This window comes from Phasianus colchicus, chromosome 11 (genome assembly GCF_987193195.1).
Source record: "Phasianus colchicus chromosome 11, bPhaCol1.hap1.1, whole genome shotgun sequence".
NCBI lineage: Eukaryota > Metazoa > Chordata > Aves > Galliformes > Phasianidae > Phasianus > Phasianus colchicus.
In genome coordinates this window covers 9,831,680-9,853,769 of record NC_143446.1, presented here as the reverse complement: position 1 = coordinate 9,853,769, position 22,090 = coordinate 9,831,680, and the positions used below count along the sequence as shown (strand labels likewise).

At 53.3% G+C, this 22,090-nt stretch overlaps 1 protein-coding gene across 1 annotated transcript; it reads right to left on the bottom strand.

Moving 5' to 3' along the window:
• Positions 1-7,628: 7,628 nt before the first annotated feature.
• On the bottom strand, positions 7,629-17,793 carry ABHD6 (abhydrolase domain containing 6, acylglycerol lipase). Its single transcript, XM_031607914.2, has 10 exons — positions 17,660-17,793; positions 15,294-15,357; positions 13,617-13,759; positions 11,828-11,987; positions 11,510-11,623; positions 11,172-11,304; positions 10,682-10,839; positions 10,006-10,060; positions 9,613-9,713; positions 7,629-8,879 (listed from the first exon to the last, which is right to left on the bottom strand). Exons 3-10 carry the CDS (start codon positions 13,733-13,735, stop codon positions 8,703-8,705), a joined length of 1,017 nt encoding a protein of 338 aa, XP_031463774.2. The 5' UTR covers positions 13,736-13,759; positions 15,294-15,357; positions 17,660-17,793; the 3' UTR covers positions 7,629-8,702.
• Positions 17,794-22,090: the final 4,297 nt, after the last annotated feature.

Genomic DNA, 22,090 nt, shown 5'->3' with positions numbered 1-22,090 from the left:
CCAGGGATTACTCTGGGCTTGCTAACCAAAACTGGGATTAAGCAGAAGAACAAAAGTCTCATCTGCTGCAAACCAACAGCTGCATGCAGATCACCAGCACCACATTTATTTGTCCTCATTTCCCCAGAGGAGCAATGAAATGGTTAAAGCAATCTGAAGCAGCAGTTAATTTTGTATTTGCATTATACTGCTTAAAAAGTAAACACGGAGTGAGGCCAGGCTGCCAGCAGCTGCTGCTGACCTCAAAATAAAAGAGGCAGGCTGATCTGGAGTAGGGCAGGCTTGCAAGCATAGCAAGTGAGGAATGTGACAGCTCTGCCTGGCACAGAACAAGTGCTGCTGTCCCCTCCTCAGTCCCAATAGGGCCACGGCACTGGGGAGGGTATTGGAAAAAATATTCCTGATGATTTTCTCATCTGAGAGATGAGGCAAATGCTGCCCTGATCTGGACAAGCTATGCAGGGATTATTGAAGCCAACTATCTGGGCCAAGGTTAATGAAGAAGCCTGCGAAGCCCTCCCAGCCAGTTCCCTCCTCTCAGCCGGGTTGGCATCACGCTGCAGGGAGCCACAAGGCTTAGCTCCTGCCTGGCTGTGGAGCACGTGGAGCTCCTCTGCTGAGAGCTGGGAAGGATTATTATTGTTATGGTTATCGTTGTCATTATCCAGTACTGCCGTCATTGCGTGGGGATGAGCTCTGTGCTGCTCAGCAGGAGCTGGGGCTGTCATGGGGTGAGTGCAGCAAGCTCGTCCCTGATGGGCTCCTCCTTGCCAGAGCAGTTTCCAGCATCTCAGTCCTGACTTTGAAGCCATTATCATAGAATCATTAAGGTTGGAAAAGACCACTAAGATCATCAAGTCCAACTGCCAACCTGTCACCATTATGCCCATTAAACAATGCCAAATACTGACAAATACAAATCCATGGGTTCATGGACAAGGGCTGTTGGATGTGGAAGCAGCTCCACACCCAACTTCTTTTCCCCGCAGCCTCCACCCCTCAGTAAAGCACAATTACCCACTTAATTAAGAGGGAGAGTAATTAGCCACCCAAATGGCTGCCAAGGAATGCCACAGTCACAATGGTCCCTGTGACAGAGCAGATAACACTAAATGGAGATCATTGTTCTTCCTGGCCCTGAAAACCTGCTGACGTCACCCTATGCTCAAACCCACTCAAGACTTGTGCTGAAGATAGTAGGAAAAATTTCTCCTTGGAAGGAGTGGTGAGGCACTGGTAGGGGCTGCCCAAGGAGGCGGCAGAGCCACTGCCCCTGGAGGTGTTCAAGAAAAGGGCAGATGTCACACTGAGTGACATGGTCTAGTGGTATGGTGGTGATGAGTTTATGGTTGGACTAGATGGTTTTAGTGGACTTTCCAGCATTTATCATTCTATTACAAGGCATCCCTCTCGGCATCTCCCCACTCCTTTTGCACGGCCACTGGGACACATACAGGGTGGCCATCCCACTGTGGTGACCCTGCAAGGCCACCAAGAGTGTGCCACCACACCGCGTGGCATTGGGGATGCTGGGGTTAGTGCCATGAGCAAGCAGCAGGAAGGGGTGATACAAGGACATGCAGTCAGAAGCATCAGGGGGGCCACTGCAACAAAATCACACAAAATAAGGCAAAGAGGAGGTGGTCCCGGATAAATCCACCCACCCACTGCCATTGGAATCCCTGCCAGAGGGCCGGCTGCTGGCGTCAGGCCTGGGAGGGGAACAGTGATAGCTGGGTAACGGTAATCAGTAGAAAAACCTATTTATGGAGCATATAATGAGCTACTTCTGAGAGAAGATGAAAGGGAAGGCGATGAGTCAATAGGGCAGGCAGGACTGAACTTTCCTGCTAATGAGACTGTTGTTTCACACAGAGGGGTGGCCTGCGTGTTCCCAGCAGTGTCACTTTCAGCAGGTGGAGGGGTAAGGGGACACTTCTACCCCTTGTGAGGCACAGCTGAGCTCAGCTCTGAGCTCAGCCCTGCAACCAGACTCCGTGCTCGAGCACAGAGAGGCCCCAGGGCTGTGCACCGCATCCCCCCAGTGAGCACAGATCCAGCAGCTCCAACACCAGTGAGGGGCTAAATTTAGCCTCCTCGCCCAGCTTTTCATTTCAAAGCTGCCCGTGGGAAACATTTCCATTTTATCATGAAAACAACTTGGCTGCAAAAATAAATTATAAGGACATCAAAGAATTAATGCAGCAGTTGGGTGCCCACAGCCCCCAGAACCCTCTTGCTGGGGTCCTCCCCCCGGCCACCAGCCCCTGCAGCTTTCCATCTGAGACCCCAAGCAGATCCAGCAAAATGCACCTGCCCCCACCCCAGAGCTCCAGCAGTGGGGAGCAGCCAGGCTGGGGATGAGCTGAGAGCCTGATCTGCTCTTGACATCTTGCTGAAACCCAAACTTCACCCACGGTGCCTATTACCTAATTAATAGATTATAGCATGCCAGTGGAAATTAACATAAGAAGTGGCCCAAAGTCCTTGTGCAGGACCAGAAACACCAGAAAAATGGCAAATGAAATAGAAGTAAAAATAATCCAGGAGCCTGCAGTCAGCAGTCCAGCCCCTGCAGTGCTTCAGGGCCACGGGCATTAGTTTTGCCCCACGATTGGGTGGGGAACACCGCATCACGCTGAGTCAGGGCTGCTGCAACCACTTGGTGTGGTGGGATGTCTCTCCTCAGCCTAATTTTCCAATTAAAGACATCCCCGCAGGGGGAAGAATCACGTTGTATCATTGCAGATGCTATCAGCCTGCATTCCCCCCAGGTGAGAAAGCCAGGCTGCCCAGCTCTGCTGCTCTATTTTCGCCCTGCAGACTGCTCATTTCCTTGTCCTAGGTCTGCACTTTCATTTCACTCCCTTCCAGCTTCCCAAATTAGCACGGGCAGGCTCCTGCTCTGTTTGCTTTGGAAGAAGATGTGTTGCCACAAATTATTTTTGATTAAAGTAAACAAAGACTCTCCCTCTCTTTCCCCCTCCACCCCCCGCTTTGATGTTGTCACTAATTTTAGTGCCCAGAGGAGCGAACCCAAGAGCTCTGGCTGGGGCCCAGCGCAGGACACCGGGACACCCGGGGCTGCCAGCCCTGCTGGCACCTCTGCTAGGGCCGCACATGTCCCTAAGCCCTCACACAGCCCCATGCTGGGGTATTCCCATAAGAAGCAGCCTGGATTAGTGGGAGCCACTGCCACCACAGCTGTGGTGCTCATCCAGCACTGAGGCAGGAGGTGTGGGCACAGCGGGAACACACAGCCTGTTTCCAGGATTTATCCCAGCTGGGCTGTTCCTGGCAGCTGAGCCAAGGGATTAGCAGGTACAGTAATTCCCATTTAACCTGTGGGGAACTGGTGCTGAATCACATTCCCATTTCCTGAGCCTAGTGCCCACCCATGCTCACCCCCCAAGCCAGGGCTGGGACCTGAGGAAGCAGTGAACCAGGGGACAGTCACTAAGCATGCAGCATGGCACGGCATAGCAGCATGAAGCCAGACCACGGGCAGGATGACACCAGGTCATGTCAGATCCATGCAGGGTTCTGCAGCCCTAGCAGTGTGCAGGTGATGACCTGCACGAGGCCCTGACTCAGAAAGGGCACGTGGGGCATTATTTACCCAGACTTTTTTTGGTAGCTGCTTTGCAAGGAGATGAAATCAGGGGAAGCATCTTCCCACCCCAGAGAGCCCCCAGCTCAATGAGGTTTGGGGTGGCTGTCCATTGGGGGACACACAGAAGAGCCCCTACATCTCCCCCCCCACATACCCTCCTCTCCAGCAGCCCCTTCCTGGTATCAAACCTGCTTACCACACATAGCTATTTATAGCCTGAGCTGATGTTGATTTGGATGGAGTGGAAGATAAGAAAGTTATTTTTAGGAGCAGGCTTTGCTGGCTCAGGCACGCTCTGTCCCACCTGCGGAGCACAGCTGGGTGCTGGGACAGGTGACCCAGCAAGCACAGCCTGAGCTGGCATTGTGCTGCAGGATAAGCCTGGTCCCTTCCTACAGATCCCAAATCCATGCTGTTGGGGGAGAATGATGCCAACAGGTTCTGCTACTTTCCCTTTGCTGGACCTCTGCAACTTTGGGAAATGTCAGCCTACATAGCCAGGGCCAGGTAAAGAGGCAGGCAGCTAAGAATTAATCTCCCCAGAAGGAACTGCTAGGCAATGTTGCCAAAAAAACATTGCCAGCCAGTCTAGCCTACAACAGCTGCATTGCTTTGGAAGCCCCCAGCTGCCCTTTGTGGCCAAGATTTGGTCTCAGCTGAAGGCTGCACTGGCATGGCTTGCCCACCAGCTCTATGATTCTATGATCCTCTCCTCGAGAACACTGGCAGGAACCATCAGGGAGGATGCTCCAACGGTAATTAACCTTCAGGCATATTATGCAAGCACATTGTTTTCAGGAAGGATGGGAGGGGTGTGGAGCCCAGAGACACAGAGCTGGCAGGAATGGGGGACACACTGTGACCACGGTCGTGGCTGCAGGACAGTGACCTGGCGTGATTAAATCCCTCATTCCCCGAGAGGAGTTGTAAAAATCCCATTGCTCCTGGGGCCTAGAAGGGGTGCCCATGAAGAACAGCAGTCCTGGCTGGCGCACAGAGTGCTCTGGCCACACAGCCATGACACATCCCATCCCCACTGGTGCCACATTCTGTCCGCACTGGTTGGGACACCTGGACACCTCCCTGCAGAGCTCCTGGGTGGCTGTTCAACTTTTGATTTACGGCAGCACATATCAAGAAGACTCTGTGCTTCTTATTTTAGGGAAAAAGGAGTCACACAAAAGTTTCTGCCCTGGGTGTTTGTGCTTGAGGTGCCCTGTATCACAAAGCTGCAAAACCCCAGGGGCAACAAAACTGGAGCACAACACATGGCTAGAGTACCCTGGTGCCATCAGCACTTGGCGCTGGTACTCACAATCTGTGATCACTGCTGTATCATGGACCCCAGCTCTGCTGGCACACCCTCCTCCCAGCCTGAGCTGCACCAGGGGATGCTCCTGGAGAGGATGGAGCCAAAATGGGACTCGGGGAGGCAGGGAACGGGCTGGTGTGAGAGCACAGAGGGTGCCAGACAGTATCTGGTGGTCTGCACAAAGCCATGGGCCCCCCACGTGGCCAGGGCTGGCCAAGCAGCCTCCTATCCCATGCTGAACTATTACATAAAGGCAGGATCGTATGAAGGTTGAGCAGTGAAAATGTAAATAACATCGGTGCCAAGCCCAGCCTGGGGCCAGCAGGAGCGTGGGGCTGTGTGCGGGGCACAATGCATGTGGAGGGGGCTGCGGGGAGCGACTTTGTGCCATGCCTCAGCCTGTGCTGTTTAAATCCATTGCTTGTGAAAACCAGACCTGAAACAAGCAAATAAACATTATCTGGAAGCACAACAGCCCTGACAAATCTCCCAAACATTCAGTGGGCCGCTGGCAGCGGTTGCACAACAGGAAGAGGCTGCGGATCGCATTGCTGCGCGCGGCTCCCGGTGCTCCCGCTCGGGCTGTGCGTGCCGCCCCAGCGTCCTGCCTTCAGCCTTCTGCCCTCGGCACAGCGGCATCCGTCGTGCACAGGCGTCCCAGGAGCACCGAGGGGCTTCTGGTCTCAGCAGAACAAGTTAATGATTTAACCCCCTTCCGAGCCGAGTTGTTTTTAAACCTCCACGTTGCGACGTGTCGGGAAGGAGAGAGTTTGACCCGAGCGTTGCCAGCTCCTGGGTGACGGCGCGGGGGTTCGGCTCTCTGCTGCGGGGGGAGGAGAGCGGTCACATCTCTCCCCTCGGCGGTCGCTTGCTGCCACCTGGTGCCGCTTCGCCACAAGTGCTGCAGTGGCGGCGACCGAGGCACGGAGCCACGGGCTGCGCTGTGCCAAGCCGGTGTCCTTCTGCGGCATGGCAAGGGGAGAGCAGGAGGAGCTGCGTTTCTCCAGTGGGGCTTTTACCGTGCAAAAAATGGCATCACCGCTGCAAAGCTGGGGGACCTCCGGTTTAATGCAGCCCACGAGGTGGACGCAAATCCTCCTTGCTGGGATGGAAGAGACGCGCAGGGGATGCACGATGTGTCCCAGCTCCACTAGAGCTCCGAGCAGAGCTGCAGGAGGGAGCTTCTTTCCCCGGGGGGAAAAGTAGGGAGTGGGTAGCTCTGGAACAGTGAAGGCACAATTCTGCTCTCAGGTGCAGACAAGCAGCAGGCAGGTTTGTTCCAGCCCTGTGCATCACCCAATGAGTGCACCCAGCAGAGCCTGGGCTCCCCAGGTTCTCATTGCTGTGATACTTTTGTCACTTCCTGAGGTTGACATGGAATAAGAGTACCTGGCAAAAACACATGCCATTGACCTTATTGATCTTTAGTTTTAATTCTGGGTTAGAGGAAGAGGACTGATGAGAAGCAAATGCTGTCCTGGTGGGAGCAGCACAGGGTGCACAGGGATGAACACAAAGGCCAGCAGTGCTACAGGCAACGTGGCAGCTCACCCAGAGCACCCACACAGCTGTTCCCCAAATCACATCAAAAAAAAAAAAAAGAAAGAAAAAAAATCGATAGAGCAGCACATCAAGCCAGCATGTGGGTTCTACTCTGCAGAGCAAACTGAGCACTTCTAGGAAGCAGCTCGATGTAGTGCCCCTACCTTAGGAGTGCATTCTTACAACTGTCTGCTTGCGAAAAAGAAACCCCAAAACAATGAAGCCCACTGAAACGCCAACCCCACGTATCTTCCTTGCCTTCCCCACGCTGGTTGCAGCAGAACACACAGGGCTGGAGGGGCACTGTGCCGCACTGTGGGTGTCCTGTCCCACACAGGCAACAGGAACATGTCAGAGAATCTTATGTCCCAGAGTGCTTCCATCCTGGCTTCCCCAAGATAAACATGTTCTGCTGCCAGGAGGGTTGTGAAATGCCATGAGTCAGGGGAAGGTTCAGACAGTGGGAGAAGGACTGCAGGGCAGCTCCCACATGGCACCCTGCACTGCTCAGCCCCACAGCAGCACAGCACACCACATTTTCCCCATAGCTGAACCAAATTCCAGATGGGAGCCCCACTGCCCACTTCCCAGGGCCACAGCCTTACCTTGGGGTGAGGGTTCTGGTTCCCAGAGGCAGCCTTTGGCACACAGGAGCGTGGGGCTTTGCCGGCTCCCAGCAGGGAATGAGGGCTGAGGTGTCAGTGCCCACCTCCAGGTGCTCCCTGTGCCCATCAGTGCTCTCAGCTGCCGTCAGCCCCTGGGCAAAGGGCTGGGGGTTCTGTCACCAGGCAGGAGCTGCCCCTGCTCCTGCAGCGATGTCCAGCTGCAGCCAGGAGGTGCCCATTGCATACTTTTACCATGTTTTAGTTTTTTAGTGCAAAGACTCAGCTCAAGCTGCATGGCCCCCAAGGTTTTATTGTGCTTTTTGACTGTTTAGGGCTACCTCCTCTTAAAAAGGGAAAAAACAGCAATTTCACCTTTTTTCTTAGAGGAGGTGAGCATGGAACCTTCCTGCTCATCATGATCTCCCTCAGTATTACCAAGTGTTCCTCATGGCAAAAGCTGGAACTCATAGAAATGTGAGAGGAAAGAAGAGAGCCCCAACACTGCCATTCCACACAGCCCTGCCCGTCCCAAAGGAAAGAAATCAACACATGGAGTGCTCTTTAAATTCCTAGATTTTAATTGCCATAGAAATCCTCTGCAGACAGCAATCTGTGGCATATGAGAAACCATACAGATACCCAAACATTTCTTTTCTGTTTTTTACCACGTAAAACTATCCATCTTTTTTTTTTTTAATTATGTTTTTTTTTTTAAATCAACTCCTTTAGTAGAAACCATAACAAGCGATTAACAGGAAATTGTTCATTTTCCAAAAGAACAAATGTTTCTTCTCTCAAAAAGAGCAGAGAAACCACTGGGGAGTTCCAAATATATGTACAGGTACCTGGGCATGATGGCCGTCACGCACCGGCCGGTTCCCCTCTTCCACACGTTTTCAGCACCGTCACCAATCACAGAATTCACGGAATTCATTAAGAAATGTGTTATTTACATCGGAGCATTCTGCAGCACAAGGGGACAGAGAAGAGCCGAGACACCCTCGCCCCGCGCCCGCCCTCCCCCGTGGGCTGCTCACAGGCTGTTAAGGCATCACACATGCACAGGAGCTGCTCAGGGATCTGAGGAAATCTGCACAGCCGAAGTGTGAAGGCATCCACACACACAGCCGTGTGACTTCCACGTGTTCTCTCTCATCATCTGAGCAAGGAAAGGAGCGCCGTGCCCAGAGCGCGGGGTTCGCACAGCACGGCAGCATGCAACGCGGCGGTCAGGGCTGGGAACACGGCGAGCCCTGCTCCGGGATGCCTCCTGTCCCCTGCGTTTGTCAGAGAGTCCAGGGGATGTCATTCACAACTGTGTGCCAGTAATGTGGGCAACGTGGGCTGCACTGGGAGCTTCAACACACTGCATGGCTAGCGGGTTGTGGTTTCTGCTCGTTTCTACTTAACCTAGGAGTAGAAAAGGTTCGGGTCCTGTTCCTGCGTCTACGTGGGCTGCTCAGAGGTCGTAGGTCGCTGTGTCAGCAGTGCTCTAGGTCGGTGTGTCAGTGACTCTGCTGCCTCAGGGACTTTGGCACGTCCACCATGGTTTGTACAAATCCCTGAGAACTCATCAATGCTTCGATGTGTTACAGCTCCGAGACGCGGCCTCGGCACGGCTCCAGCCTCATCACGCCTGCTTCTTGCTGTTGCCTGTGCTGTGCAACATTGCCAGGAACTCCAGGATGAGGTTTGCTGTCTTGCGTGGCCGCTCCACCACCACCGAGTGGCCACAGTTCTCCAGGATGGACACGTGGCAGTCCGGGATGGCACTTGCTAAGATGTCAGCACCAGAAACATCCAGGACCTGGACGTTGGGGAGAAAAGTCACTGCCGTAGCACTGGGCTTTACTGGCCATGGCAGAAACCCCATTGGAGATGCCTTTGCAGGCTCAGTCGAGATCATAGAGACATTAAGGCTGGAAAAGGCCTCTAAGACCATCTAGTCCAACCATCAACCCATCACCACAATGCCCACTAAACCTTGTCCCTCAGTGCCACATCCACGTGTTTCTTGAACACCTCCAGTGACAGTGACTCCACCACTTCCCTGTTCCAGTGCTTGCCCACGGTTAATCCAACAGCACAGGACACTGCCCACCATGCCTGCCAAAAGGGCTCCTTTGGTGCCTCAAACAGAAACAGACTGTGCAGCAGTGCACCACATGGCACACTGCATTTGTCAACCCAACAAATGCTGATGCTGAGCATCAAAACAGATGCTGAGCAGGGATGCAGACATGGCCTTTGCAATGCTGGTGGGGGAGGGCTGAGGCCATGCTGTACCATCTCCCCAAGCTCTGCACTGGGTGCCAGCCTATGCCTGCACTTTGCCCCTTCCCCAACCTCCAGATCTCCCTGTTTCTCACTTGTAACCACATGGAGTGATGCTTTCTCCTTGCCACCTGCACACTAAAGAGCACATCTCTCCCTGGTTGCCAGCACAACTCTACTGGCAATTTATTCCTCTTATTCCTCTTCCCAGATTATGTCAGACTTGGCAACACCCAAAAGCGTGTAGCCAAGAGGCAGTCACATACCTGGTCCTGCTTTCCCCAGATGACCTGCGTCGGTGCTTTGATCTTGTTCATGTTCTCATGGAGAGAGTGCCGGGACTTCTCATCCACAATTTCTAAAAACACTGTGGTGAACAGGGGGAGAGTAAGCCTATGGAGAAGGATGCTTTGTGTGCAGCCCCATGACATGGAGAACCAGCTCACCAGCAGGGGCGGTGATGGCATTCAGCAGCTCCACCAAACTGCAACAGAGGCATTCTTCTTCAACCCCACCTCCCCATAGACACCAGCATGCACTGGATGAGGACAAAGCAGCAGCCCCGTTGCCTATGCATCCCTAAATCCATCCACCCCACTGCCCCCTAGGGCTCTCAGCACGAGGTACAGGGGCAGCCCAGGGATGCAGGACACACTTACGTTTTCTGTAGAAATCGTTGTGTGGGATGCGGACGTCCACCAGGCCCTGAAGGATCTGCAGGGGGAGAACAGGGACGTACTGGGGGGCTGCACCTCGGATGGGGCCAGCAGTGTGCCTGCCCCACCACCAGGTGGGCCACTGCATGTCTGGCTGTCACATCAGCACTTGGGTAACAAGCATTTCACCAGAAACTATTTCAGCCTTTTGTAATGCTAAACTGCATTTTTCTCTGATGGCTGGCAGGCTGTTTCAGCCATGACTCTGCTTTTCTTCCTTCTTTTGTTCTTTTGCCAAAAAAATTGGTCTTGGCATGACTTCACATTTTTTTCTTATTTTCCAATCTGCTCATCCCAGACTTCCTAAGGAAAACCTGGCTAAATAGTGAGCTCCTTGCCAAGTTCCTCTCACCTCACAATGCCGTGATTAACATTTCCATAGCTTCTGCTAAAAAAGCAACAAACAGTTCCCCTCCAGGCCAGACAATAGCCTTCTTTATTTATTTAGTGCTTCCTGACAGCCATATTTATTGAAAAGCACTTCTATTTCACAGCCTGCTGCTGGAACTCTTGTGCCTCATGCAGGGTTATTCCAGCCGGCACTGGCAGAGGGCAGCAGGGAAGCTGCCAGTGGGCAGATCCGGGGTGCCGCCCCAAAAAACCTCTCCTGGTTCCTCACCTGCTGTGGCACCTTGAAGCGAACGTAGGAGCAGAGCTTCAGCATGTCGGCCATCTCCTCAGGTGTGGAGGGAATCAGTGGGATCCTGTCAGTGCGCTCGGACTCCTTCAGCTCCCGGAGCATCTTGACAAATTTGCTGTCGGTGAAGCTCGGCAACCCTGGGGCAAAGAAGGGGTGAGCACGGTGCAATGCAGCAGAGCCCCCAGGAGAAGCCCCCTGTCCTGCATGGGCTCCTGCACCCATCTGCCCGAGGCTTTATCTCGAGCTGGGCAAACTGCAAAGCTCTGGAGAACAGCGATCAGGGCAGGGCTGTTAATTCCTCTCGTGAGCTCTTTGCCTTGCCAGAGAATTCCAGACTATATATATGAATAGTTTCAACTAATTTTGCACTATGTGATGTGTATGGACCCTTTAGCACCAGCACTACTCTGGGTTCTTGCAGCAGCCCCTGCTCATTCTTCTTCATGTTTGGCCTGCCCCACGTTCTCACCTGCAGGACAAATCAGAGTCAGGCTGCACACATCGTCCGGGTACTGCGCAGCATAAACCCCGGCAACGTTCCCACCCATGGAGGTGCCGACGAGGTGGAAGGGCCTCTTGTTCAGTTTGATGCACTCCACGAACTACACAGGAGCAGAAGGAGCATTGTTAGGGCAGAAGAATCAAAGGCGTGGTGTCCTTGGAGAAATTCACCCCAAAACCATGAGGCCAGTGGACCGACCCGGCAGCCTGGGCAGGACTGTGGGAGGGAGTGGGGCCATGTGGGTACCAGCATCCCTTACATCCCTCGTGCAGCAGGAGTGACAGCGAAGCACCAAGAGACTTTACCTGGTGGATCCTCTTTGCTTGTCCCATAATGGAGTAATCGTCCAAGGCTGAGCGGGTTGTGCCCTCATGCCCAGGCAAGTCAACACACACCAAGTGCAGGTTCTTGGGGAGGAACTGCCAAAACAAAATGGGGTGATCATACCAATGGGAGGCAAATTTGCATTCATAGGGATGAAAAGGATCCAACAAACAACAGTCACAGAGCAGAGGGTATTCCTAGCACGTTATAATGATCATCGTAGCCCGTGTGCCCCCACACCACCCTTGAGTCCCAGACTATTGACTCACTAAGCAACAACAAGAAAACTGGAGTCCCACCTTGACTATGGACAGCCACATGTCTTTGTGGCCTGAGAAGCCATGTAGCATCAGGATAGATGGCCGGTACCCGGGTCTTCCTCTATAGGAATAACAGAACTGATAGCTGTCGTCATAGTTTACGTATTTGACCTGCATGCCCAGGGCTCGACGCCAGTACCTGGAAACAGGGAGAAAATAACTCCAGGAGCAAGACCAGGGCACAGTTGGGACCCTTTTCCCATATGCCACCTCAATGGATTTGAAAATGTGTTTAGATACACACACCAGCAGTCTGTTGGTGACCATCCCTCACCCAGAAGATACCAGCCTGACCCCACAGAAAACTGGGCTATTCCTCAGGTAGCAGAGAGCTCCCACCTGCAGCCTGGCTAAAGATGCTGCAGTAAAACTACCAGCCAGAGGGGACCTGGGCAGAGATTATCTGTGACACTTTGGACAGATGCTGTGTACGTGCAGTCAAAGGCCATGGAATAGGTACAGTTTGTCTGCATTTCCCCTACAGTCAAAAGTCAGAACAACTGCTGGGCTCCTCCTGGCAGCCAAGCTGCTTCCAAATACCTACATGCACAATATCAGAATTTACTTGAGACACAGAATCAAGGTCACCAACACTGTGCTGGGCTGTCCTAGCTCTCTGCCCACTCAAAGCTTATGCATAGCACAATCCTCTTTTACCATAATCCCTTTTTTGAGGGAGTTAGTGGGACTTAAGCAATATCATGGCCATGCGCGGGTCCTACAAGGAGAGGCGAATTTCTCCCTGAATAAGTGTCTTAAGAGTGCTCGCCTCAAAGGCACCGGTGTAAACTACTGATGGGCAAGTTGATAACGTTTTTAGCAACTGATCCTGATGGATCAATTCAGCAGAAGACAAAATAATCTGTGCAAAGCTGAACTGATCTCCCACAAGGCGTTAACAGGCTCAGCAGCCACAGCTAAACCGCTTAACCCGTGGGCAGCAGCGGCTGACCCTGCTGGGCTGGCCCCAAGTGCCCCTCAGCCCCTGTGGGCACTAACAGGGAAGCATGATTGGTCCTCCAGGTCCCTGTGCTGTGGCATCTCAGTGATGATGAGGAGGGAAATGAGTGATGGGAGAAAGGAAGGGTGTCCGGAGATGCGCCACTGCCTTTCTGCTCTCACCCAGCCCATAATTCACAGCCCTGAAGGACATTGCTGTGGGCTCTTCTCTGTCTCCCCCCCAACACCACGAGGTGATGCTTCGCCCCCTGATGCGCAGCGGGGAGCTGCTGTTGGGTTGGTTTGCTGAGGTTTGCATTACCTCACCCCTCCCACCAGCTCCCAGATGCTTTGATTAGAGGGTTGCTATTAAATGCTCCATCAGAAGGAAGGACTTAATAACGCTGTGCGGCTGAGCAGCAGGGCGGGATAACATCCTTCACCTATAAGAGGTCACTTTGATGGGGAACACCCCTGAGCCAGGCTGCGGGAGCCACCATCTGCCACCAGCATGTGATAGCAGCCGTGTGGGAGGCCGGTGAGATGCTGCCCAGCTCTCTGCAGGAGCACGATTCCAGCTTTCCTCTGCTACAAGCCCAGAAATGAAAGCCGACAGCATGTTTATTGCTAATTTCCAGGGACAAATGGGGATGAAGGACATAACACTGGCCTGCTGCTATCAGGAAGGACAGGATGCACGTGGGTAAGGAAAACCACCCCTGCACCCACAAGAGAGGGGGAGAATGGGGCGAGTCCTTTCTGTAAGTGCCAGCACAAGGACAGCCCCTGCCCTGGAAGCTGAGCCCTGTTTTCAGAGGGGAGCACTCACCAGTAGTAGATGCGGATGAGCGCAGAGGGCCACAGCAGGAAGGAGGCCACAAAGGCCAGGATGGGGATGGCCAGGGTGCCGCCAGCGATGACGAACATGTTGAGCACATCGAGGTCCATGCTGCTCCTCTGGCCTGGCCCTACCTGGGTGCATTGAGGGATCAGGGGTCAAACACCAGAAACTAGACAAGGCTAAATGAAATCTTGGCAGTCAGGAGAAGAGGAAAATGGCAGGGTGTGAGGCAAAGGACAGCGGTCAGGAGGGCAATAAAGTTTAAAGCTCAGTATGACTAATCATTACAATGTTGTCCTCCTCACAGTGCATATCCTTAAGAGCAATAAGCTCCAGGTGGGCACAGACCAAGGCACAGTGATGCACAGAGCTCAGCTGGTGCGATGCCCACCCATGAGGTGCTCACGGCCCTGCAGCTCACATGCAGACCCCATGCAGGCCCTGCCTGCTCCCAAATCCCCAGCACACAGCTGCTGACCTAGAATCCACAGCCTGAGCCCAGCTCCAGGCTCATTACTGCTCTGCACAGGCACTGACTAATCAAGGGAGCAGAGCCTATTAGTGGTCTTGGGAAGGGATGGAAGGAACCTGGCAGGGTGCTCTTTGGCCACCAGCCCTTATCCGAGACATATTCATCCCTGTTCCTGATATGGCACCAAAACACCCCTATACTCCAAATGCCCAGGAGCCATTTTGTGCTTGCTGCCCCTCTCAGGATCCAGCCCAGCTCCCAAACAACCTGCATCAATGTCCCCCCAGATATCACACCAGGACAGGTGCCCACAGCCCTTCGCTCTGCTCTCCCAACTGCCAGCAGCAAGGATCTATTTTTCTCATCAAGGGATTAAACCATGCAACACACAGCCTTTAATTCCTGCTGCTCACCAGCCTATGTCTCACCCGTTTCCTCAGCACTAGCTGTCTTGTCACACTTGATTATAAAACAAAACACTTCCAGTGCCTGGTGTCCTCTCACCCATGTCTCCTCCTGCACCAAATTTCCCCACGTCAGCACATGCAGATGTATTTCTGCTTCCTTTAGCAGCCAGGCTGGCGCGCTTGCAGTGAAACAGGAACCAAAGCAGCACGGCGATATCCTCTCCCCCACTGGTGCTGCAATACTGAATCACATCACAAACACACGCCGTATGGCACCAAGATGAAAAGTTTGCAAAAAGTCCACAGCAAAATCCAGCTTCCCACCTTCCCCAGGGAAAAAAAGGAGTAACTGTAATTCAAGGAATGCAGGAGATGTTTGCACCAGATCCCTCCTTAGCAAAGCCAAACATCAGCTACTTCCTCAAGCCTGAATGACACAGTTATTCATTTCACTGTCATTTTGCAGGAAGATCTTTGCTCCCTGTGCTCCCTGCCTATAAACAAGTCCTTGGAGCAGCAGGAACACCTCGTGCCAGCAGCAGGGCTCCACGGTCCAATCCACCTGCCAGCACGTGTTGCCTTTGGCTGTGCTGCTAAGACAGGGAAGAAATGAAGCACACAGCACAGGCACTGCAGCCCATGAGGAAGACAAGTGAGCAGCAAGGACAGCACAAGGACACAGTGGGATGGGGCCACTGCCCCCGAGGTCACTGCCTCAACTCCTCTGCCTTCACTACTTCTGGAAAGCAAAGCAAAAAGGGGAGAGGCATTCAAAGTCCGGCTTACTCTCTAGAGATCCCCTCCTCCTCCTCTTGGCACAGGTCTTGCTTGCTGTGGGTGTTGTTGCTCACTGTTGAAAGAGGAAAACAAGGTTAGGATTGCTCTGCTGCTTTCCTTCTCCTTGCTGACCTGCAGCAAGGGAAGCAGCCAGTTTGGGATATTTAAGGCACCAGCTCCCCTTCCAAACTCATCATTGGTGTCTTCTGACTAACCTTTGCCCTGCTTGTGTAAATGCAGAACTTTGTGCAGCGTTGTGCCAGCAGGGCACTCGTTCCAAGTGGGATCAAAGTGTGCACTACAGATGCAGATAATGGGAAAAGGAAGCGTGGCCCCAGGCACCCCAATGTCATGGAGGGTTGGCTGCCTGGGAGCCCTTGGCTGCCTGCTGGAAGGACTGCTAAGGCTGAACAGTGAAAGTAAATGGGAACAGCCTGGAGCCTTGTGACTGCCACCTATTACTCAGCACGAGGCTGCAAGAGTTGTTGCAAACAGTGCAAAGCAAGCCCTCATCAATTAACTCACAAACACCCATTAGGCAAGACCGATAAATGCCTTGAGATGATGACAGCAGTAAGGCTGTGTAGCCGGCAGGGCATGGGATGCTGAACCAGGAACACCGGTTTGGCCTCTGCGTCCCATGGCTGCTGGCAGGGGGCTGGGAGACAGCCCAGAGCTGGGGTCCAGGCACCCCAAGCAGGCACTGACATGTGGCAGAGGCTAGGAGATGGGAGGGGGCTGCAGGGTGCTGCAAGGACAATATGTCAATGACAGTCCCCAGGGCCACCAGCCAAAGAGACAAGTGACTGATAGCCAGGTTGGAATCCTCATTAATATTTGTTCACTTCCAAGCTCATTGGGGCACCCCAGGGGGGCTGGAGAAGACCCAGCGATGCAGCCCAAGTATACATGGGGATTTTTTTTCCAAACCTCATGCAAGATGCAGCAGGAGCAGCAGCACACAGCAGTGTGTGGGATCAGAAACCTGCATTTAGCTCAAAAACAAAACCCGAGCCCACGGATGTGAAAGCAGCTCACATCGTTTCCCAGGGAGACGGTGAGGCTTTGCACTGAGCAATGCCTCTCATAGAGCAGCTTCTCATAGGCGAGCCCCTGCAATGGGATGAGCAATGGCAGGGCTGCAGGAGGTGCAGGGGAACAGGGGGGGTTATGGCCACAGAGCCCTTGTGATGCACCAGCTGGGAAGCGATGCAGCCTGCAGCTGTGTGCATGGCCAGGGAGCATTTTCACGCCAAGAAATGCCTGGTGCATGCTGTTCTGCTCATCAGGTGTGTCAGAACTCAAGCAGAAAGGTTATGGGTCTGTGCTGGGCTGGGCAGGCAGGGCTGCCTCCTGCACACCGCTCCCTGCGCCCACGGCTCCCTGTTTCTCCCCAGCAGCCCAACAGACTGTACATCTCCAAACATTCAGATGCAAAAAAACGCTTCTAAGCATACTCTAATTATTGCATGAAAGCAACTTTAAGATCCCACAGCAAAACCAGGGGGCTCCAGTGGGCTTCAGCAGCACAAACAGAGCCCCCAGGAGCCCCAGCTCATAGTGCTAATGGTGTAAGGAAAACTGGCACCGTGCATATAAACATCTCCCTCACAACCGCCTCCCCCTGCCATCCCCAACAGCCAGAAAAACACTATTGACTGTCATCAATGACATAACTAACATTACGATTCCTCAGAGGTATGTTTCACAGCGTGACCTTTTAGATACCAGTCGCAGCGAAGTAATAATTTAAGATCTATTCGTATTTGGACGATCTCTGTCCGTCAGCCAGCTCTCTGTCTTAATCCAGTCTCCGAAGGGCTGGAAGTAGGAAATGTGCCCTTTCACCTTCATTTATTTATAGACGGCAGAAATGAGATCATTATTTCTACAGCGCCGGTTCACAAAACACCCATCTCTGACCCACTTGCAGCTGCACGGCGCGGCCCGGGGCCACGAGCCAGACCCCACCGCCACGCCACCCCAATGCAGATGTCACGAGTGCACCCGGCCTCAGCCCCCTCCAGAGGATGGGTTCTGGGTGCTGAGGCCACCCCCACCCTCTCCCCTCATCCATATATCCCTCCCCAAAACCTGCTCCAGCAAAATGACGGCATCCTTCAGCTAGCACAGCAGCATCACCGCTCTCCTCCTCTTTGTGCCCTGATTTTATTTTTTTGAATTGGAAGGACGGTTTTTAAGCATATCTTTACAAATTACTCCTTGCGTTCCGCTAAGGCCTTTCAGTCTCCTCCTCCCTCCCCGTATCCATCAATGCCAGGGCCCGCGGGGCAGCGGTTCGGTATCCGGGTATCGCCCCCGGTGCCCCTCGGCCCCAGCATTGCCCCCCGCAGCTCCTCGCCCCCGTCGCTTACCGGGCCGGGCCGGGCGGCGATGGCAGCGCCGAGAGAAACGCGGCGGCTCCGCTGCGCCCGCCTCCCCGCGCCGGTACCGGGAAGGATCCGCGGGGGCGCAGCGGAGCGCACGGGCGGTGATGGAAGGGGCGGTGCGAAGGGAGCTGCAGTGGGGGTGAAATGGGAGGTGGGAGGGGGTTGAAAAGGGGGTGCAAGGAGGGGGAGGGGGGGTGGAAAGGGGGCTGGAAGGGGCTCAGAGGGGATGGAATGGGGTTGCGCGGTGGGGGGGTGAAATAGGAGACGTGGTGGGGCTTCAGTGAGATTGTAAGGAGGGACACGACAGGGGGGTGTAATGGGACTTCATTTGAGGTGTAGTAGGGCTGCAGAAGGAGTACAAGGGAGGGATGCAATAGGGGTACAAAAAGAGGATACAACGGAGCTGCAGTTGGGGTGCAAGAGGGGCATGCAATAGGGCTGCAGTGGGGATACAACAGGGGAGAAATCTGGGGACATAGTGGGGCTTCCGTGGGGTACAAGGAGCATACCAATGGGAGTGTGCAAGGGGGATGCAACAGGAAGGTGGTGGGGTTAAAACAGGCTGCAAAGGGGCTGCAAGGTGGGTGCATGGGATGGGGCTGCAGCAGGTAGGATACAGTGGGGTGCACTGGGGATGTAAGGGAGCATAGAGAGAAAATATAACTGGGATACAAGGGGATGTAGCAGTGAAAGGAAGGTGATGCAACAAGGCTTAAGAGAGGATGCAGTATGGCTGCATTAGAAATATACAAGGATGGGTGCAACTGGGGTTACATCAGTGGTAAAGAGGGGAGTGCTGCACCTGCAACAGATTGCACAGCCCTCTTGCACCAGGAGAAAATGTAGTTAAATTGGAAATAACATAATCTCCTGAATAAATGCAAGCAAATTGCAATGAATCCTCACCATATCCATGCTATGATAAAGCACGTCCCTTTGGCCTGGCTGACTGTGAGAGCTGCAAGAAGTGCTGTGCAAAGGGCTCTACAGAGTTTCTGGCAATAACCCCAAGTGTTTGATAACATGAGCTGCCAGAAGACATTCATGAGGCCAGGCACAGGTGAGTTAAGCAGACATAATCCAGCTGTGCCACCAGCTCAGTGTCAGAAACCAAACTTGTGTTTGCTAATAGGCCTGACAACGCTTTGGGTAGCTTTTGTAGGGCTTTCATCTAAAGGGATTCCCAGCAAAGTTGGACTGAGCAAAGAGCTTTGGCTAAGGTGCCATAAGCAGACATGTGAGGCATTCCACACCTTTCTAAGTGCTGTTTGTGGCCCTGTTTGTTTGCACAGCCCTCCTGTGCCAGGCGCAGGGCTGGGAGCAGCCCGGGACATATCCTGTGGGACGTGTGCAGATGTGAGCAATGCAACAGGCATCAGTACAGATCACCCAGAAGGAACACCCTGTGAGCAGCTGTGATGAACCACTACATTTAGAGCAGGGAAGCCAGAGCAGAGTGGGTTTGTGTTGAATCATGGTGTGAGATAACCGAGGAGCTCCCGCATCCAGTGCTAATCTGCTCTGCAATCCTAACATCAATGCATGGCCAGGGCCCAGGGAAAGAGGTCACTGAGTGCCTGCTCCAGTTGCAATGGGAAAGGGGAGATCTTCGGCCACCCTGAGCCACCACTTGGGGTTGGGGACAGCATGGGGACGCAGCCTTAGTCCTCAGAAGGGGGTCAGAAAAACCATCACAAACTGCCTTGTTTCCCCTAGGAACGTGGAAACTTTGCTTACGCAGACCAGGAGAACCAAGGCTTTGGCTTCCCCAAGCTGGAGGGTGGCATTGCTTCACCAGACCAAAAGCTTCCATGCAATTTCCCACCACTGGGTCACACAGAGAGCAAGGCGAGATGATTCGCACCCACAAGTGGCGGCACGCCGCTCTGCCACCATGAATCACTGTGCTGGGGTGACACTGCCCCATCTGTTCCCACTCCTAGTGCAATGCCATGAGCAGCCCCGGGGCAGCAGGTGCCCCTGGCACATTCAGGCCAGCTGCAAGGAGTGCCTTACCCTATGGCACACGGCCAGCAGCCACCTGCAGGGCAGGAATACGGTCCCTGCTCAGCCCCACGGCAGCTCCCAGTGCAGCCCCAGGCAGCTGTGCACCTCCCATTGCACAACCTGGGAGCGCAACCACAAACGCCCCTGGCTTCTGAAATGTTACCCAGCAAGAATTCGCATAGCCTGTTACCAGCTTTGAATAATATTTTTTTAACTCTGCTCAAAGCCCTCGCGTGCATGATGCGTGTTGTAATTATATCCTTCAGTGCTAACAATTGCTGTGCACTAATGGTCACAAAAGCTTGGTTATTTGGTGGCTGGAATGCCTTTATGGACCTGTAGTGCTGAAGCCTGGTGTAATCAGCGTGTGCCATGGGCTTCCTTCCATTTCATAGAATCATTGAATGGCTTAGGTTGGAGGAGAAACAGTACTTCAGGTGGGGCTTCACGAGGGCAGAGTAGAGGGGGCAGTCCCCTCCATCACCCTGCTGCCACACCTCTGTTGATGCAGCCTCGAGGACTGTGCTTTCTGGGCTGCAAGAGCACACTGCTGGTTCATGTCCAGCTTTTCGTCCACCAGGAACCCCAAGTCATTCACAGGGCTGCTCTCAAGGAGTTCTCACAGTCTGTACTCATATCTGGGATTGCCTCAACTCAGCTACAACACTTTGGACTTCACCTTGTTAAACCTACTTAGATTCTCATGTGCCTACTTTTCAAAAGTGTCCATGTCCCTTTGGATGGCATCCCTTCCTTCTGTTCTGTCAGCTGCACCACTCAGCTTGGTGACATCAGCAAACTTACTGAGGGTACACTCGATCCCACTGTCTACATCATTAATAGAGATGATGAAGAGCTCTGGTCCCAAGACAGAGCCCTGGGGGACACCACTTGTGACCGGACTCCACCTGGACACAAAGCCACTGACAACAACTCTCTGGCTACAATCATCCAAACAGTTCTTTATCCACCAAATAGTCCAGCCTTCAAATCCATATCTCTCCAATTTAGAGATAAGAATGTGATGTGGGACCATGTCAAAGGCGTTGCAGAAGTCCAGGTAGACGCCATCAGTTGCCCTTCCTTTGTCCACCAGTGCTGTCACTCCATCACAGAAGGCCACCAGACAGGTCATGCATGATCTGTCCTTGGTGAAGCCATGCTGGATGTCTCGGATAATCTCTTAATCTCACATGTGGGAGATGAGCACCCCAAGTTTTACACCTCAGCTATGTGGCCTTGCTCAAGGCAGGGCTGCAAACATGGGCTTTGTATTGTCAAGACTCTACTGATTCCAAACATGTACCCTTTGTCCTGCATATTGCCTTTTTACCTCCAACTAACTCTAGATAACCTCCGGGCGATGCGAGGACAACTGTTGGAGCACTCCCTTCCCAAATGGCCATGTTTGGTCATTTTTGTAGCCTGGTTTCAAACTTCAGCAGCCTGAGTGCTTTGTTAGTTATTAACCTGAAACTCCAAGATAGGACAAATAAACACTGTCAGATGGCTGTCCAAGTCTGCCAGGAGCCCAAAGGTCCTTGTGTGCCCGGTACCACCCTGACCAGCAGCAGGCATGTGGTCATGCTGCCCTGCCTCTGCCTGCCCCACAGCCCGTGCAGCAGCCACCATTTTCAGTGGTGCCCCATGTGGCAGCCAGGCAGCAGAGAGAGGGATTGCCAGGGATTACCAGTGAGGGGATTACCATTACTCCTTCTATGACCAGGTGACCCACCTGGTGGATGAGGGAAAGGCTGCTGGCGTGGTCTGCTTGGACTTCAACAAAGCCTTTGACTCTGTCTCCCACAGTATTCTCCTGGAGCTGACAGCCCACGGTTTGGATGGATACACTCTTTGTTGGGTGAAGAACTGGCTGGAAAGCCAGGCCTAGAGAGTGGTGGTGAATGGAGTTAAATCCAGCTGGCGGTGGGTCACAAGTGGCGTTCCCCAGGGATTGGTACTGGGGCCTGTCCTGTTTGTTATCTTTACTGATGATCTGGATGAGAGGATTGAGTAAATTTGCAGATGATACCAAGATGGGGAGAACTGACAATCAGCCTGGGGGTAGGAAGGCCCTACAGAGGGACCTAAACATGTTGAATTACTGGGCTGAAGCCAGCGGGATGAAGTTCAACAAGACCAAGTGCCAGGTCCTGCATTCTGATCACAACAACTCCATGCAGTGCTACAGGTTGGGGGCAGAGTGGCTGGAAAACTGAGTGGAGGAAAAGGACCTGGGGGTTTTGTTGGTCAACACTCGGCTGAACATGAGCCAGCAGTGTGCCCAGGTGGCATCAGCAACTGTGCAGCCAGAGGGAGCAGGGGACAATCATCCCTGCACTCAGTTCTGGTGAAGCTGCACCTCCAGTGCTGTGTTCAGTTTTGAGCACCTCGCTATGAGTAAGACAT